General features: G+C 43.7%; 1 protein-coding gene across 5 annotated transcripts in view; it reads left to right on the forward strand.

Annotated features, from left to right (window-relative positions):
* Positions 1-17,920, forward strand: part of cyfip2 (cytoplasmic FMR1 interacting protein 2) — a gene marked incomplete at both ends in the record, with an annotated part of 42,208 nt that extends 24,288 nt beyond the window's left edge. For all 5 annotated transcript variants that reach the window (XM_079500936.1, XM_079500935.1, XM_079500939.1 and 2 more), the window contains 9 exons: positions 971-1,058; positions 1,212-1,355; positions 3,138-3,228; positions 4,475-4,605; positions 7,004-7,076; positions 8,356-8,450; positions 11,130-11,368; positions 13,114-13,261; positions 17,753-17,920. In XM_079500936.1, coding sequence (XP_079357062.1) covers positions 971-1,058; positions 1,212-1,355; positions 3,138-3,228; positions 4,475-4,605; positions 7,004-7,076; positions 8,356-8,450; positions 11,130-11,368; positions 13,114-13,261; positions 17,753-17,920 — 1,177 coding nt within the window. The remainder of the gene's footprint in view (positions 1-970; positions 1,059-1,211; positions 1,356-3,137; positions 3,229-4,474; positions 4,606-7,003; positions 7,077-8,355; positions 8,451-11,129; positions 11,369-13,113; positions 13,262-17,752) is intronic.
* Between the last annotated feature and the right edge of the window lie 228 nt (positions 17,921-18,148).

The following is an 18,148-nucleotide window of genomic DNA, read 5'->3' on the forward strand; positions in this document are numbered from 1 at the left end:
GATCAGCTCCATGTATGGAGATCTAAGGGTTTGAGGTCAGATGTACAGTTGCTGGCCATTATTGATAGGGATCTCCATATATGGGCTTAATATTGATGACATCAGGGATCTCCATCCCTGATGATGTCACGTGATGTCACGGCATGACCATATATGTGACCAGATTTGACTGAGAGACTGCCATCGCGCAAATTCCAGCTTTTCACCAGAGGAGAAAAACCTTTTTTCCAAAATGAGTTAATAGCACAGGCAGAGTCTTCACATACTAGAGCATGTCTGAAATAAGTGTCAGAGCTAAAATCTACATGTAAATATGAAATAAATGCTTAAACATGTAGCTAGGTGTAATGTTAGAGACCACAGAAGTGAACCTTTCAAGCCTGTTTTCTACAAGACATTACTCTATAAGCAGTATCTTCAAAACTGGTGGGTCAAACTGAACAACCAATATCTCTATTTGAAGCTATGATTCCCTGCTTTGATATGATATGAAAAAACAAAAATTCTTCAGTCAAATTTAGTCACATATGGTCATGCCTGGGGGTGGGTGAGTGAGTGAGTGAGTGAGTGAGTGAGTGAGTGAGTGAGTGAGTGAGTGAGTGAGTGAGTGAGTGAGTGAGTGACTGACTGACTGACTGACTGACTGACTGACTGACTGACTGACTGACTGACTGACTGACTGACTGACTGACTGACTGACTGAAATGCACGATTTCATAGTAAACTAGTAGTAAACTACTGATGGCAACGTGGAATCCAAGAGATCAGTCGTGAGTGAAGTGAGAGTTTGGGTAAAATGTTAGATTTTCTCTTAGCTTCTCAACTGTACCTTGCCGTTGGCTGTTGTTTTTACTTTACTCCAACCTTGCACTTTTTCCATGTCCACGCAAGACAATGGCGACATGAACTGCACATTGTTTTCAATGATTTGCGTCGTTCTCTATTAACATGTCTCTTTCTGCCTTGTCAGCTTTGTACGTACCGCTATCCCCTTCACCCAGGAGCCTCAAAGAGACAAGCCAGCCAACGTGCAGCCTTACTACCTGTATGGGTCCAAGGTACGGTAGCATGTTGTCCTTGATGGTTTTATTCAGTACTTGATGCCCCGATTCTTAATGTCCAACAACATGCCATGCAAAACCACTGGAGGTCAGTGCAAAATAGAAGTGTTTCGGTGAGTAACGGTGGTTTTGTTTTGCTCTGTTCCGCAGCCTCTGAACATTGCCTACTCCCACATATACAGTTCCTACAGGAACTTTGTTGGCCCGCCTCACTTCAAGACCATCTGTCGTCTCCTTGGTTACCAGGGCATCGCCGTGGTCATGGAGGAGTTGCTGAAGATTGTCAAGAGTCTGGTATTTGTCTTCCTGTTTATTTTTCTTTTTTTCTTTTATTAGGCACTTTATTTGGAGGGAACTCCAGGTTTCTGCATTGATCTCTCTCTCTCTCTTTCTTTTCTCCTTGGCCTAGTGTTGATTTAATCGACTAAAACTATGACGAAAAATGTTTGTAGGACTACCTTTTTTCACTGGTGAAAACCTAAATAAAAACTAAGCTATGATGACAATTTCGTCAACAAATAAAAACTAGACTAAAATGTTAGGGAGTGACTAGTGGACAAGATAACTAACTAAAAGAGAAGATAAGTTGTGCTCTGAAAATAGCCGTTATAGCCTATTTTTAGAGTGCAACCAAGTGTAAAATCAGGCATTACGACACCATCAAGCCCCGCCAAAACACATTTTAGTCAACAAAATCAACTGTAGATTTAGTCGACTAAAACTAGACTAACAGTAAAGCATTTCAGGTGACTAAAATATGATTAAATCTAAATGAAATTTAATTCAAAAGACTACAACATGACTAGGGGTGGGTCCCGAACCTCGGGACCAAGCAGTTACTGAACCGAACGTGCTTGGGTATCGGGTACCCATTACAATAATTCAATTTCGGTTCTCACGCAGTCACCCCCTTTTAATAGACGTGCAGGGAACAGAGCTGATCTACAAGCCTACACCGCGTCGCATCAGCGACGCGTTGTGGCTTGCAGATTGGCGGAGGCAATGGAGTTGTGAGTTGTCGAGGTCGAGGAGTCTAGAGACAGAGAGACGCGCTGTGCCTGACTGACACTGAAGTGTGTGCGTGTCACCGGCATAGGGTCCATTGATCAGTTTAGAGCTTGCCCAGTCTAACTTTGAAGAGAGGGGGCGAAAAAACAAGAACAACAACAAAAGATAGCCTACTTTGGCAGCCTCTGTGCATGCAAATTTCTGTTAGTAGCAAACCACAGCATGCAAGCCGCCTTTGGTCCCCCCATTAGCACGTCGGCAAACCTGTTCTCACCTATCGGCCGGAGATGCGATGCTAATTTGCCCAGTCAATCATTTAATCCACGCTACGTGCCTGGTGTGCGTGCGTGCGTGCGTGCGTGCGTGCGTGCGTGCGTGCGTGCGTGCGTGCGTGCGTGCGTGCGTGCGTGCGTGCGCGGCTCTCAGATCTCAGACATGCTTTTATTTGTTATTGTCAGTAGTTAGTAGTAGAAGTAGCCTACAACACTATTGCCCTGGGTAAATACAGAATACCGTAATTTCCGAACTATAAGCCGCTACTTTTTTCCCATGCTTTGAACCCTGCGGCCTATACAACGGTGCAGCTAATGTACAGTATGGATTTTTACAGCTAACGGCCACTAGGGGACCTTCTAAATCTATCTCTATGGCCGGCTATGGCCTCTATGTGGCTTATAGTCCAGTGCGGTTTGTATATGTACACATTTGGTACATATATTCAGGTGCGCTTTATAGTCCGGAAATTACGGTAGTTATATTATATATTTAAAATAAGGAAAAGGAAAAGAGGATGTTACACTATTCATTACATGTCTTAAATTGACATTGAACTTTTTTGTTAAGTAAACATTTGACCTCTTATTTAAGTTATTTTATACCATTTTGGAACCAAAATTGGGAACCGCACCGGAATCGATAAGCAGAACCAGAATCGGTACCGGACTCACAAAAATCCTAACGATACCCATCCCTAAACATGACAAACTAAATCAAAATGTGTCTGTCAAAATCAACACTACTTGCTTCTTGGCCCTCTATATTCTGTCTGTCTTCCTTCCTGTGTCCCAGTTACAGGGGACCATCCTGCAGTATGTGAAGACGCTGATAGAAGTAATGCCCAAAATCTGCCGCCTGCCACGCCACGAATACGGCTCCCCAGGTGAGGCCCCAAAGTCCCCAACAGTCAAAGAGCAGGAGAATCATTCCTCGGCAATGATTCTTCCAAAAAGAAAAAAACATATTTCTGCTCCTGGTACATGGACATGCAGGATAGGACACTATCGTGGTGTAGAATTACATGGGTGTTTCTCGGACCCCTTACAATGTTTAGCACAACAGGGTTCCACCGTGCCTCAAGTCTATTTTAGGCTGGTCTGGTGCATCTCAAGAACAGGACTGGTACTGCCCTGCAACGCCAAACGTGCAGTAACGACGTTTTTGGACACGCCGACATGTTTTGTGTATCCCAATGGTCAAATTAGCCTTATCGCCTTATTATATAGCCTTATGCGATTAATGAATTCTGCAGTCAAACTGTTAATGAGGCCCTCACTTTGTGGAAGCTGATTCCTAGAGACTATGTGGGTCAGGACAGTCGCATGGACCGACCCACTGACACCGTTCAGATCCATCGTCATCATGTCTCCCAAGCACTAACCACAGTGAGGTCATTCCTCGTTGCAATACACCAATGGTTTTCAGAAGTTTTCATGTCAAAGACTTCCTCATTAACACTTATTTTGCGCTGCACAAGGCGTCGTCTTGCAAAAAATGGATACAGCGATCCTGTCCATTAAAATGACCTAAATACACGTCCTTAGCACCCCAAGTGTTTTTATTGAGAGGATGTGTAGACACGTCTTTAGCACAAAAGCTGTTAATATGTATGCAGCAGACCCCATTGTGCCTGGGACTCCCGTACAAGAGAAAAGATAGGCTGACAACGTAGCACATTGTGACACGTGATTATAAAGTTTTTGATCCGCTATTTTCAAATAGTTGATAGTATGTATAATATGTTAAAGTCGTTACACTGATTTTGATTAAATCATTTTGCTGGGTACCCCCTGGAATCCCATCAAGGACCCCTGGGGTTTTCCCCGACGGACACCACTTTGAGAGCCGCTACTGCATTACACATCTCAGTGCACATCTCACCAAAACAAAACCACGGCGAGAATGAAGTATGAGAAATATAAGGATTTCTGAAGGAGTTTTAGGTCGAATTGTCTATTTGGTGGATTCGTATATTATTGTTCCTGCTGCTGAAACTTACCTGTAGCCATCCCCGAATGGATGAATACACTTTTATCTCAACTCTTCCGACTTCGTTTCTCTCTCCTCTTACGTTAAAATGGTGTCCAGGATTCTAACACACGTGACTCATCTCTCTCTCGACATACCAGGCATCCTGGAGTTCTTCCACCACCAGCTCAAGGATATCATCGAGTATGCCGAACTGAAGACGGACGTCTTCCAGAGCCTGAGGGAGGTTGGCAACGCCATCCTCTTTTGCCTGCTCATCGAACAAGCTTTGGTGAGACACTTGAACCTCTTGACCGCGTTCTAAAAAAATCCCATGCTTTAGTCCTTTAGTTTTATGTCTATTGCCCCCCTCTCCCGCTGGACAGATTTAATTGCAAAATAGTCGCTGTCCTAACTGACACCAGGGTCTATATTTCTCAATGGATATTTCTCAGTAGCTAGACTTATATGTACTAGTACTGTTGTACTAGACCTATATGTACTAGTTCTGTTGTACTAGTCCATACCTGGGGTGCACACTTAACACTTGGGAGGACTGCAAGTCTGCAACTGGAACTACAGATCCCATAGCCCGTGGAACAACAGCTTATACGTTTCACTGAAGGCCTGTTTAGAACATTTTACTGTTGAGCCAGCTCTCTCTCTCTCTCTCTCTCTCTCTCTCTATCTTTCTCTATCTTTCTCTCTCTCTCTCTCTCTCTCTCTCTCTCTCTCTCTATCTCTCTCTCTCTCTCTCTCTCTCTCTCTCTCCTCCTTTTGTTTTCTACTCTACCACACAGATTGGTTAAAATAATATAAGCCCCTGATTGTAGCTTTAAAAATAAGTTCTCTTTATATTATTGCTGTTCTTTCAATGTGCTCAACTTGGACTGCTAATGGGGAGCTATTTGCAAATGCTGTACAGTGCAATGATCATGAATTGTGTTGGTGAGAGGGTAACTGGGTGATTGAATGTTTCTTTCTGATTCAGACACAACAGGATGTTATGAGCTTATGAATATTGGATACAGATCCCTAGCCTTCCTTTGTGTGTGTTTGCATCTTCTTAATCTGTTTTCTGAAATGCAACTGTATTTTTCATTACACGCTGGCAACTACCACAGGTGGTAAGGATTTAGTATTTGTCACTGATAATGACACGAGAGACTAGGCTTCTCTCTCTCTGTGTCTCCCTCTCTGTCGCACCACTATGTCCTTTCTGTAGCACACAGAGTTTCACCTCCAAACAGCCATGGAGGCAACTGGCCTACATTGTTAGCTTATTAATATTCACAAAGACTTGCTAAAATTGTTACATTACATGATTTCAGTAAATGTTTTGTAAAATAAATCACTCAGACACGCACGCACGCACGCACGCACGCACGTACACACGCACGCACACACACACACACGCACACACGCACGCACGCACACGAATACTAAATATAGAAGAAGAAAAATTAGACACAAAAAAGTGGGTATTGATGCTGAATGCTTCCATGGCAGAGGTGATGGTACATCTCTGGTTCACTCTAGTGCCTCTGCCTGCATACCGCATACTGCATGCCAGCACCTGTAATGCCTTTCTAATGCAACACTAGCCAACTGTTAACTTTTGCTTCATTTCTCTTTGACTGCCATGCTCTGTGAATGGTAGCATGTTTTTGTAGTGAATTGTAACGGTTTCATCCATAGATGTGTGAGTGTGTGGTGCAGTGTGTCATTTATCCTTGCATGCCCTCTTCTTTTTTTTTAAATCTTTGTCTTTCTTCTTCTTCTTCTTCTTCTTTTAGCCAGGGTAAAGTGTGGTGTTTAGTTTGGTCTAAACCATTAACACAAATGCAACTGCCAACCTAAGAAGAATGACCAGTTACATGAACAGCAGCTTTCCTTTACAACACTGCTACAATGAGCTTAATTCTGAAATATGTTCATGGCGCATTTAGCGCTTTTTCCCAAAGCGCTTTACATAGATTGTGCATTACATTTTCCCATTCACACAGTCATCCGGCCGCTCTACTGGCCACTCTACCCCTGATCCACTGCCGCCCCTCTATGGTCTTAATCGTAGCTGAGGCAAACGTTTGAAATAATCCCTCTGAAACTTTCCCTCTGATTCAGTCTTATATGCAGAGTTGCAGACCAGTTCTGAGGTCAGCTCTAGAGAAACTCTTCTGCACTGCATGCTCTTTACAGAGAGGACAAAACTAGACACTTAAGTGTTCCTACTAGTGTATACTGTCTGAGAGGCTGTTGTTTTAGAGCAGTGGTTTTCAACCCTTTTCGTATCAAGGCCCATTATTTATTCTGCATTTGAGCCACGGACCACCATTTGATGACATTTAGCCTCTCAGACCCGGCTGAAACTTTGTATATTTTGTTATCGTTGGATAAGATTTTTGCCCAGATATTCATGCTGTATTGATGTGATACCATTTAGGAGAGATAACAGGCAATCAATCAATATAATAATTCCTCTAACTCTTGAGAGCGTAAAATTAAACCAAATGGACCCATAAAGGGTCCATTTGGTTTCATTTCACGCTCTCAAGAGTTAAAGATCTATAAGGGTCCATTTGGTTACCAACTCTCCATCATTTAGCTGGGGACCACCTGGAACGCTCTCAAGGTTGAAAACCTCTGTTTTAGAGAACCTGTCTCTCTTTGTTTGTTTGCTTGAACCTCAGTCCCAGGAGGAAGTGTGTGACCTGCTTCACGCGGCGCCCTTCCAGAACATTCTTCCCAGAGTCTACATCAAAGGTACGTACGTTCAGGACACTCAGGCCCATTCGCTTCTCTCACACAAGACTGAAGACAGATTCAACCGTGCGTGCGTGCGTGCGTGCGTGCGTGCGTGCGTGCGTGCGTGCGTGCGTGCGTGCGTGTGTTTAAAACTGACTGATATAGAAACATGGGTTTTTCTGAAAACTGTCATGATTTAGCAGACATTTGTAGAATTGTGCTCAGGTCTAAATGTTTAATAAACGGCTGGAGAGACATGGGGACTTGCATCACAAAATGCAACGACCTCTGCATCCACGGGATGCACTACTGTACTACTGTACTGTTTTTTATTCTAGTTTATTTTGCTAGCTTTAGTTATAATAATCATTTATTCTTCTGTTTTCTACAACCACATTATAACCATATAAAATTAAATGGGAGTTAAAGGGTAAGACCACTTTTGTTGAGGTTTGGGTTGTGTAGTTACCTTGCCATGATGTAACTCCAAATGTGGACAAGAAATAAAAAATAATTGCTCCAGTGATTAGAAATTGATAATTCGAAATATGCTCCTCATTGACTTACATTGTACACTAAAACGGCTCTCAAAGTCACTCTTTTAGTACGTAAACAAACACAAACAAAGTTGATTCAGACAATATAGAGCATCACCAAAACTCATGTGGTTTTATTTTTTCATAATAACGTTAACTTCCTGTTGATTTGTCCATTTTATTAGGAAGAAAACCCGGACTGGATCCGTGGATCCGGATCCAGTTCTTCAAATAGTAAAATCAACAGGAGGTTAACATTTTTATGAAAAAATAAAACCACATGAGTTTTGGTGATGCTCTATATTGTCTGAATCAACTTTGTTTGTGTTTGTTTACGTACTAAAAGAGTGACTTTGAGAGCCGTTTTAGTGTACAATGTAAGTCAATGAGGAGCATATTTCGAATTATCAATTTCTAATCACTGGAGCAATTATTTTTTATTTCTTGTCCACATTTGGAGTTACATCATGGCAAGGTAACTACACAACCCAAACCTCAACAAAAGTGGTCTTACCCTTTAACATGTTGCAATTTGTAAAAATGGCAAAATATGACTCCTAACGTCGTTGAAGTGGGACTCATACAATGTCCCTGGGACTCATCTAAAAGACCATCCCAGGACTCATTACATTGAAAACCTATTTACATCACTGAGCAATGAGTACTCAAAATATATCCCAATAATCACAATATATAGCTTTTTAACACTCATTGTAACCAAAAGAAAATTACTTACACTATCTTTAATTGCTGGTGTACAGAGGGAGAGCGCCTTGAAGTGAGGATGAAAAGGCTGGAGGCCAAATATGCTCCTCTACACCTCGTGCCTCTGATCGAGAGGCTGGGAACCCCACAGGTGAGTCTAACATAATTGTTGATTTTGACAGCAAATTTTGATTTTAGTTTTAGTCAGTCTCTTGAATAGTTTTCATTTGGTTTTAGTCACATTTTTGCCACCTGGAATGTTTTAGTGTTGTGTCTAGTTCTAAATCTACAGTTGATTTGGCCGACTAAAATGCATTTTGGCAGGCCTTGATGACGTCGTAATGACTGATCTTACACTTGCTGAAAATAGCCGATCTACAAGCTCACAACGCATCGCAGCATGACACATTGTGAGCTTGTAGATCTGCTATTTTCAGCATGCAACCAAGTGTCAAATGACTTAATACTGGATCTCTTGTCCACTTGTCCTAACACACACACACACGCACGCACGCACGCACACACACGCACGCGCACACACACGCACGCACGCACACACACACACACACACACACACACACACACACACACACACACACACACACACACACACACACACACACACACACACACACACACACACACACACACACACACACACACACACACACACACACACACACACACACACGGTGCTTCCAGTGCTAGTGAAGGACACACAGAGCATAATATTATACTCATGCTCATGGATGCCAACCCAGGACAATCTCTGAAGACCAAGTGGTTTTCAAACTTTTCTTTTGTACCCTCTCAGAGTTACAGGGTCCATTTCAGAACCCCTTGAAGCCCCCCTGAAGACTTGAATAAGTATTTGCATAGTGCGGGTCTTTCTTGTATGTCTTGTATAAAAGGAAACACACCATTTGATATATAAACTTTGTATAAGTTTGTTGGGTTGAAACTAGTCTCTCAAGACAGACTGTTGCCTCAAAGAACAACAGGGGCCGCTGTTTTCCCGAATATTTGACGGTGGGATTCTCAGATTGGGTTGAAACCAACAAGCAAACTTGTTGTCAGTTGACTTGTTGTCAACTTGTTGTCACTCAGACACACGAATTCAAAAAGTCCAGGGCCGGATAACATCTGTGGCAAGGTTCTCTCAACATGTGCTGAACAGCTCTGCACCATCTTTCATTTTATTTTGTATTTATCTCTTCAGCAAAAGCGGGTCCCTAAATTATGGAAACAGTCCACAATTGTCCCAGTCGCCAAAATTAGGACCCCAAAGACATTAAATTACTTTAGGCCTGTTGCTTTGACTTCCTTAGTAATGAAATCCTTAGAAAAGCTAGTCAAAGATAGCATCCTGAAGCAGGTGGAGGAATCTCTGGATCCCCTGCAGTTTGCATACAGGTCTGGCAGAGGTACGTGTAGATGATGCCACTATCACCCTATTGCATTTCCTGTATCGCCACCTTGAGGGGGAAAAAAACTCAGGCCAGGCTGTTTGTTGATTTTTCCTCTGCCTTTAACACGATCCAGCCACATCTTTTAGCCCAAAAGCTAATCAATTCCTTTAAACTGGATCTTAACCTTGTTGGCTGGATCATTGACTTTTTAACTGATAGTGTGTGAGCGTAAATGAGGTCCTGTCTTCTCTGCTGGACTCTTCCACTGGTTCTCCAAAGGCTGTTGTCTCGCCTCACTACTGTATATTCTGTATACCAATGACTGTTGTTGCAATCACCCTAACAGATCTAGTAGGCCTATAATCAAATTAGCTGATGATTCTGTGATTGTTAGCCTTCTTGGAGAGGACGAAGTACAGCACCGTCCAGTGGTCGATGATTTCATATCCTGGTGTGACAGTCCTACAGTTAAATGTTACTAAAACAAAATATATGATCATCAGCTTTAGAAGGACTCCTCCTAGTCCTGCTCCTACACTGCTACAACAAACTCTGCTTTGATTCTCATATTGCCTCTACATCAAAAAAGTCCAGCAGGAAAATGCGTTCTTTTAATGTCTCGTCTGTAATGACTTTTTTTCTACAGAAGCTTTTTTGAATCTGTTCTTATGTTTTGTATTGTTGCCTGGTACGGTAATCTGATCCTGGCTCACAAGAACAGGCTCAGCAGCCTCGTCAAAGTGGCCAGTATAGCTGTATTCAAGCCATGTAAATTAATATTGGTGGCTCCTCGATCATAGCTATGATAGATCCCCGATTTTCTGTGGAGACCGGCGACAGAAGCGTGCAAAAGCAGCACCCAGTGCGGGTGGTGTGGTTGTGGTGTAAGCTTAGCGGTGTGGTGGTAGCCTAGTACGCCTACAGGTTTAGGCGTCTTCGCGTCGAAAATTAAGTTTGCCCTGGACAAACTTTTTGGAGAATTAGGTCGGAACATTGTGTGTGTGGTCGTGATGTGAAAACCGGTTCTGGGGGGATGCATGCAGAGAGAATAGATGTGTATTCTCCTGTCTCTGTTTGATACACTGTCTGTCAGTCTTGAATAGGGCAAAATATATAGGCTACATAGCAAATAATACACAAAAAGCTGCTCGACTATGAGGGGAGGCAAAAGCTTAAACAAGTAAGGCAAATGCCTTTGCCTACAATAGGTAGGCAAAGGCACAGCCTGCCTTGAACAATGTTTTGTGTTGAATGTTGATTTAACAAAAACATTATTTCAATTAATCGAAAAAGTAATTGATAGCATAATTGGCAAGAAAATAATCAATACTGGAAAGTGGAAACATTATATTCTTCTGATAATTGATCTGTGTCCTCTCTTCTCTTCCTTCTGGCAAAACCCACGGCCGGCCCTCCCTCAGCAAATCGCCATCGCCCGCGAGGGGGACCTGCTGACCAAAGAGCGCCTGTGCTGCGGCCTCTCCATGTTCGAGGTCATCCTGACGCGCATCCGCAGCTTCCTGCAGGACGCCGTGTGGCGCGGGCCCCCGCCCACCAACGGCGTCATGCACGTGGACGAGTGCATGGAGTTCCACCGCCTGTGGAGCGCCATGCAGTTTGTCTACTGCATCCCTGTCGGCACGCACGAGTTCACGGCAGAGTGAGTGCCCACTTATATACGCTATTACAGGGTTCCCCAATAGGTGGCCCGCGGGCCATTTGCGGCCTACGAGGTGCCCCCCTTGTGGCCCCTGGAAGGTCTAATGAAAGACCTAGAATGTGCGATAAGTGTGAGATTACCATAATGACAGTAATCCTTAATCATATTCAAGGGCTTTTGGCACTCAGAGAGTGTACAAATGGAACCAAATGAACCATAACAAGTCCATTTGGTTCCATTTGTACTCTCTCAGAGTTAAGTTGACATTGATTTTACGATATAAAATAAAGTTATAATAAATTGAGGTCCCAGATATAATCACTGCTCCCACTGTACCTTCGACAGGCAGCCTCTGTAGACATTTTTAAAGCACAGCTCAAGACCCACTTCTACACTCTTGCTTTTAATTGATCTTTTAATTTTTTTGTTATTCATGTCCTCACTGTATTGCATTACTGCTATTATTTTAATGTTTTATGCCTTGCCTTTCTTTTCTTTCTTTCTCCATTGCTCTGTATAGCACTTTGAGCTGCATTTCATGTCATGAAAGGTGCTATACAAATACAAAAAAGTTTCATTATTATTATTATTATTAGAGCCCTCCCATTATATTTTCAAATGGGGTCTTGCCATGAAAATGAATTCATGAATTAGTTAAAGATCTATAAGGGTACATTTGGTTACCAACTCTCCATCATTTAGCTGGGGACCACCTGGAACCCCCTCAAGGAGGTTGAGAACCACAGCTCTACATCTACAAAAAATAAACCCCCCAATTTGTCACGTGCATGGACTCGGCCCCCAGCCTGATACTCTAGTCAAACTATGGCCATTGAGGAAAATTAATTGGCGAACCCTGCGCTATTCTATATGAGTTATGGGTGAATGTGTGTGCACCGTGCACTGCACACACGTCTGTATTCTATATGAGTTATGGGTGAATGTGTGTGCACCGTGCACTGCACACACGTCTGTATTCATGTCAATCTGCTTGCATCGTCTACATCAGTGGTTCCCAAACTATTTCATGTCAAGGACCCCCAAATTAGCCTGCAGACCCCCATTTGAAAAGATATGCCAGGGACACCCATAAGAGAAGATTTTTACGGCTCTAGCAGTGATTCTCAACCCGTTTAATTTCAAGGACCCCCAGTTTGACATGAATTAGGCTATGTCTATCTCTGGGACCCCAATCTACTGTATATTGTAAAATCAATACTAATTTAACTCTTGAGTGCTTCGGTGACGGCCTGAACTGTGTATGTGTTGTTTCACCTTCCAGACAGTGCTTCGGTGACGGCCTGAACTGTGTATGTGTTGTTTCACCTTCCAGACAGTGCTTCGGTGACGGCCTGAACTGTGTATGTGTTGTTTCACCTTCCAGACAGTGCTTCGGTGACGGCCTGAACTGTGTATGTGTTGTTTCACCTTCCAGACAGTGCTTCGGTGACGGCCTGAACTGTGTATGTGTTGTTTCACCTTCCAGACAGTGCTTCGGTGACGGCCTGAACTGTGTATGTGTTGTTTCCCCTTCCAGACAGTGCTTCGGTGATGGCCTGAACTGTGTATGTGTTGTTTCTGTCTTTCCAGACAGTGCTTCGGTGACGGCCTGAACTGTGTATGTGTTGTTTCACCTTCCAGACAGTGCTTCGGTGACGGCCTGAACTGTGTATGTGTTGTTTCACCTTCCAGACAGTGCTTCGGTGACGGCCTGAACTGTGTATGTGTTGTTTCTGTCTTTCCAGACAGTGCTTCGGTGACGGCCTGAACTGGGCCGGCTGCTCCATCATCGTTCTGCTGGGCCAGCAGCGCCGCTTCGACCTCTTTGACTTCTGCTATCACCTGCTCAAGGTGCAAAGACAGGACGGCAAAGATGAGATCATCAAGAATGTGGTGGGTTTCTAATGGATTTCTATTCTTTTTTTCACGTTACATTTATTTGTATTTTTTATAGAATAGAGTAGACCAAAACATTATTTTGTGACACGCTATCGTTAACACTCTAATCGCCCAGGGTCAGTTGGAACCATTAAATCAGTGTGCCCAGCGATTTGCAGCTTCAGAGCCCATTTCAAGGTGACACAGGACTCCACCTTGATTGTGCAGTTAGCATAGCATTAGCCGAAATGGGCCGTCAAATTCAGAGTTTATTCGCGTTTTTAGATTTTTTATCCCATGCATTAAAATGGACCACTTTGGGTGACAGCCCAACTGGAAATTATATTGAATGTTGCCCAATAGACGCTCCCAGTCTATAGAGTGGTGCGCTCTTTTATCTCCGTCCTTGGTGTAATTATTTAATGGGATGGAGTTCTTCGTCTAGTGAGCGTTAATACCTTGCATTTCTTAAATATTTATAAAACCTAGTGCCGAATCAACCCCTCTGAGGGCCCTGGCGCTTCACCAAATGACGAAATGTGATTCACGTGCGTGTAACACACTCAAGAACGGGGGGCACGGTGGCACAGTTGGTAGTGCTGTCGCCTCACAGCTAGAAGGTCCTGGGTTCGATTCCCTCTTGGGATGCGGTGGGTGCTGGCGGCGTGTTTCCTCCTCCGCGTCATCAGTGCCCATACCCGAGGCGGGGTTGGCGAAAGGGCCTTTCTGTGTGGAGTTTGCATGTTCTCCCCGTGTCCCCTAGGGTAGGTACCCTCACAAAAAAACATGCAGTAATCCTGGTCTCTAAACTGCCTCCCCCTGGCCAGCCGGAGCGCCTGATGGAGGGGAAAGGAACTGGTTGGAATAATGTGTTCCTTCCACGCGCTACGTCCAAAGGAAAGGAAGCAATAGTTCAAGTCTGTTGCTCTACCCATGTCCCCCATATATGGGGACTAGGTTGGCGGAGGGTGTGTAGAGCCCAGGATCACACTAGATAATTGACACAGGGGTGAAAAATGGGTTACAAAATCGTGGGATAAAAATTATATATAAAAAAAAAACCACAATCAAGAATGACACCTTTTGCATTTGCGCACCCAGTGAATGAACGTGCGTGTGTTCAGGGGCACCGCCAGCACTATCGTCGCTGCTCCCTTAGAGTTATAAGGCGCCCGGCTCCCCGACGCTGGATGTGCTATTTTTGAGTCACACGCGCGCGCATGCGATCTTAGCTGCGATTTCTCAGAATTTACTCAGATTGAGGTGATATGAGGTGAGGGACGATGTTAGGAGCTCAATAACAAATTAGTGTGACCTCCCGGTTAGCATAATAGCGTTTCTGATGCTATAGAGCAGGGGTTCTCAACCCGTGGGTCGCGACCCCTCGGGGGGGGGTCGCCAAATTATTTTGGAGGGTCCCCAAATTATTTTCAAAAAAAAACAAAAAAAAGATTTTTTTTTAAATTTTATTTTCACGATTTTTCTAAAATAGCAGACCTACGAGCTTGTAGATCTGCTATTTTTCAATAGCTAAATTATAACATAATGCTTAAAGGGGAAAACCACCCATTTTCAACATTTTACTATGTCATTAATATACCTTAGAGCTGTTGTGTGGAAATAATAAAAACAGTCCTCCCATTCTGTGTTTCCTAGAAAATGAGTGGAATGCCCCTTTAAAACACCAAAAGGGGTTTCCGCCCAAAATGGGTTAAGGTTATTGTAGCAGTCAATTTATATTGGGGGTCAGGAGGGGGCGGGGCGGGGGTCCCGAGACATTGCCAAAGCATTTCCGGGGGTCCCCGGCCAAAAACGTTGAGAACCCCTGTTATAGAGCAGTGTGGTTCCCAAACCTTTTCGTGCCAAGGACCCCCAAATTGACACTAATTTGCCCACCGACCCCCATTTGAAAAGATATGCCAGGGACCCCCATAAGAGAAGATTTTTACAGCCCTAGTAGTGATTCTCAACCAGTTTAATTTCAAGGACCCCAGTTTGACATGCATTAGTCTATCTATACGGACCCCCATTTAATGGCATTTCTATCTCTGAGACCACAATTTTAATATTGTAAAATCACTGTTAGTTTAACTCTGAGACTGTAACTCTCAGAGTTACAGATCCATGGGTCCATTTGTTTCCTAACTATCAATCATAGCTGGGGACCCCCAGCTATATTGAATATAGTTTAAATATGGATACACAAGCAGTAGTGTGCTACCGTTATGTATACGTATTACGTAGTATGCCGTGCCGAAGAAAAAAAGCATATACTGTCTAATAATCATTTCATCCATTCTGCTATCCAGTCAAACACACATACTTTCTAGCCATATGGTGCAAATTTCAAACTGTGCTACTGTTATCTACTACAAATACTATTAATGTTGTTGTGACTGCAGTTTCTTCCAGTGGTGAAATGTCCCTTTAAGTACATGTACATTTTTGAATTCTGGACTTTTACTTACGGCGTAGTTCTACACTGCAGTATTAGTCTACTGGAAGCCCCCATAAGTCCCATGTTAGACCCAGAAATGTTGCTTAGTATGATCTTTTATGATTCAATCTTTTCATCTGTAGGCTTAGCAGATGAGCTTAAGCTTGGTTGCTAAAAGTTGCACGTTAAGCAATTTGAGTTAGCATAATATGGGACCATACCATTAACAACCTGTGTAAGGCAAACAAACACTCCTTGCGCTAAAAGCGGCCATAGCCACTAGCCCAAATGCGCTGACCTCATCACATTTGACGGCTATGGCCGCTTTTTGCTAGCCTGGCTAATAAGCCAGACTAATATCACACAACACTGTCGCGGTATATTAGTCTGGGCTGGCTCCACTTGGATTTCATTTCCCGGGGGGCGGGTTCAAACATTTTCTCTTTGACGCAATTGGTCAGAGCTACTGTCAGTCAAAAGTCTCAAGCATTGAACGTCACTGTACCAAAGCCCGCCCATATTGCATACCGTGTCCCGATTGGTCCGACCTGTTCTCGGTTGTAGGAAAGAGGCGTGCTACTGAGCCTCGCCAGACCGTAATCCGCTGGTAGGCAATTGTTTTTTGCCAACGGCTGATTCGGTCTGGTTTATTAACCAGGCTAGCTTTTTGCCCAAGGTGTTTTGTTGTGCAAATCTAATGCTTGGAATGGATTCAGTATCATGAAAACCCCCTAGTTTGACACGTCATGAAATTTTGATTTATTTTGCCTTATACGTGTCGCCATGACCCGCGGCACCGCGGGTAATCACTTTATATCAAAATCCACCAGCAGAAGCCAAACACATACCTCTACTGCGCCCAGGTTGCTAGGCAGGTTGCAATATCCCTCCAGGCACAAGGCGAAATGCGCGCACACCCCATTGGAATCCACTCATTATGATTTCTTCCCTGCCTGTTTTCTCTGAAAAATACTCAAACATCTGTCTTTTTGTCAAATCCGTCCAGCGTTCAGATGAGAATAGTGATTTTTGATCCCATTGTGGCCGACATATTACAGTTCCTGGCGAAAGATAAACAACATCGCCAGCTGCTAGACTACAATGTACTTTCGGTTTCGTCTTTGTGAAGCATGTGACACACATGGAAGTGGGGCTTGATGTTGATGTGAAGCATGGCGCAGAGGTACCATTTGACCACTGGAGGGCGCAGCGCTAAAAGTGTTATTGGTATGGTCACATAATATGCTAATTACTCAACATGCAACTTTTAGCAACCAAGCTGAATTCCATCCATTAGGCCTATAGATAACATTTCTATCATAAAAGTTTATACGAATCACCATTTCTGGGTTCATGGAAATTCCAGTAGACTATACTTTTACTTAAGCAAAACACGTGAGTACTTTTTCCCACGACAGGATCCAAGGTTTCTGCTCGACAGCAACGATATGCTCGATAACACTCGATTTAAACACTCATAACATACACAATCACACAGGCTTTTGGTCCTAAATGATCACGTTTACATTCTGTATTCTAATCAAAGTGGTTGCATACAGTACATCCTCCATCCCAGTGGTTTTCAACCATTTTCATTTCATAGCCCATATTGTTTATTCGGCATTTGAGCCACGGACCACCATTTAGCCTCAATTTAGCCTCAATATTTTGTTATCGTTTTGTAATATTTTGTCTTGATGTTGGTACCATAGGAGAAATAACAGGCAAATGTTGATCAAAATAACAATTCGGGCGCGTTCGGAAATTCCGCACCGGATGGCACTCACCTATTGGTTTGCATTGCACAGTGCGCTCAGTGCGCTAGTACATTCTGTAATTGTGTAGACTTCTTGTAAATTAACCAATGCAGATGTTTAACAATAATTGAACTCTTGAGAGTGTAAACTGAAACCAAATGGTTTCATTTAAAGATCTATAAGGGTCCATCCATTTGGTTACCAACTTTCCATCATTTAGCTGGGGAACCGGAAGTTGGAACCCCTTGATGGACCACTGGTTGAAAACCACTGTCTGTCCTCTCTCTCCTTGTTTTGTCGTGTAACCCACAGCCCTTGAAGAAGATGGCGGATCGCATCAGGAAGTACCAGATCTTGAACAACGAGATCTTTGCCATCCTCAACAAGTACATGAAGGCCGTGGAGACGGACAGCTCCACCGTGGAGCATGTCCGCTGCTTCCAGCCTCCTATACACCAGTCCCTGGCCACCACTTGCTGAAGACACACCCGTTGCACAAGTTAAAACACACACGCACATACACACATACACGCACGCACGCACGCACGCACGCACGCACGCACGCACGCACGCACGCACGCACGCACGCACGCACGCACGCACGCACGCACGCACGCACGCACGCACGCACGCACGCACGCACGCACGCACGCACGCACGCACGCACACACACACACACACACACACACACACACACACACACTCTCC

This window comes from Electrona antarctica, assembly GCF_951216825.1.
Source record: "Electrona antarctica genome assembly, chromosome: 1".
Lineage (NCBI taxonomy): Eukaryota > Metazoa > Chordata > Actinopteri > Myctophiformes > Myctophidae > Electrona > Electrona antarctica.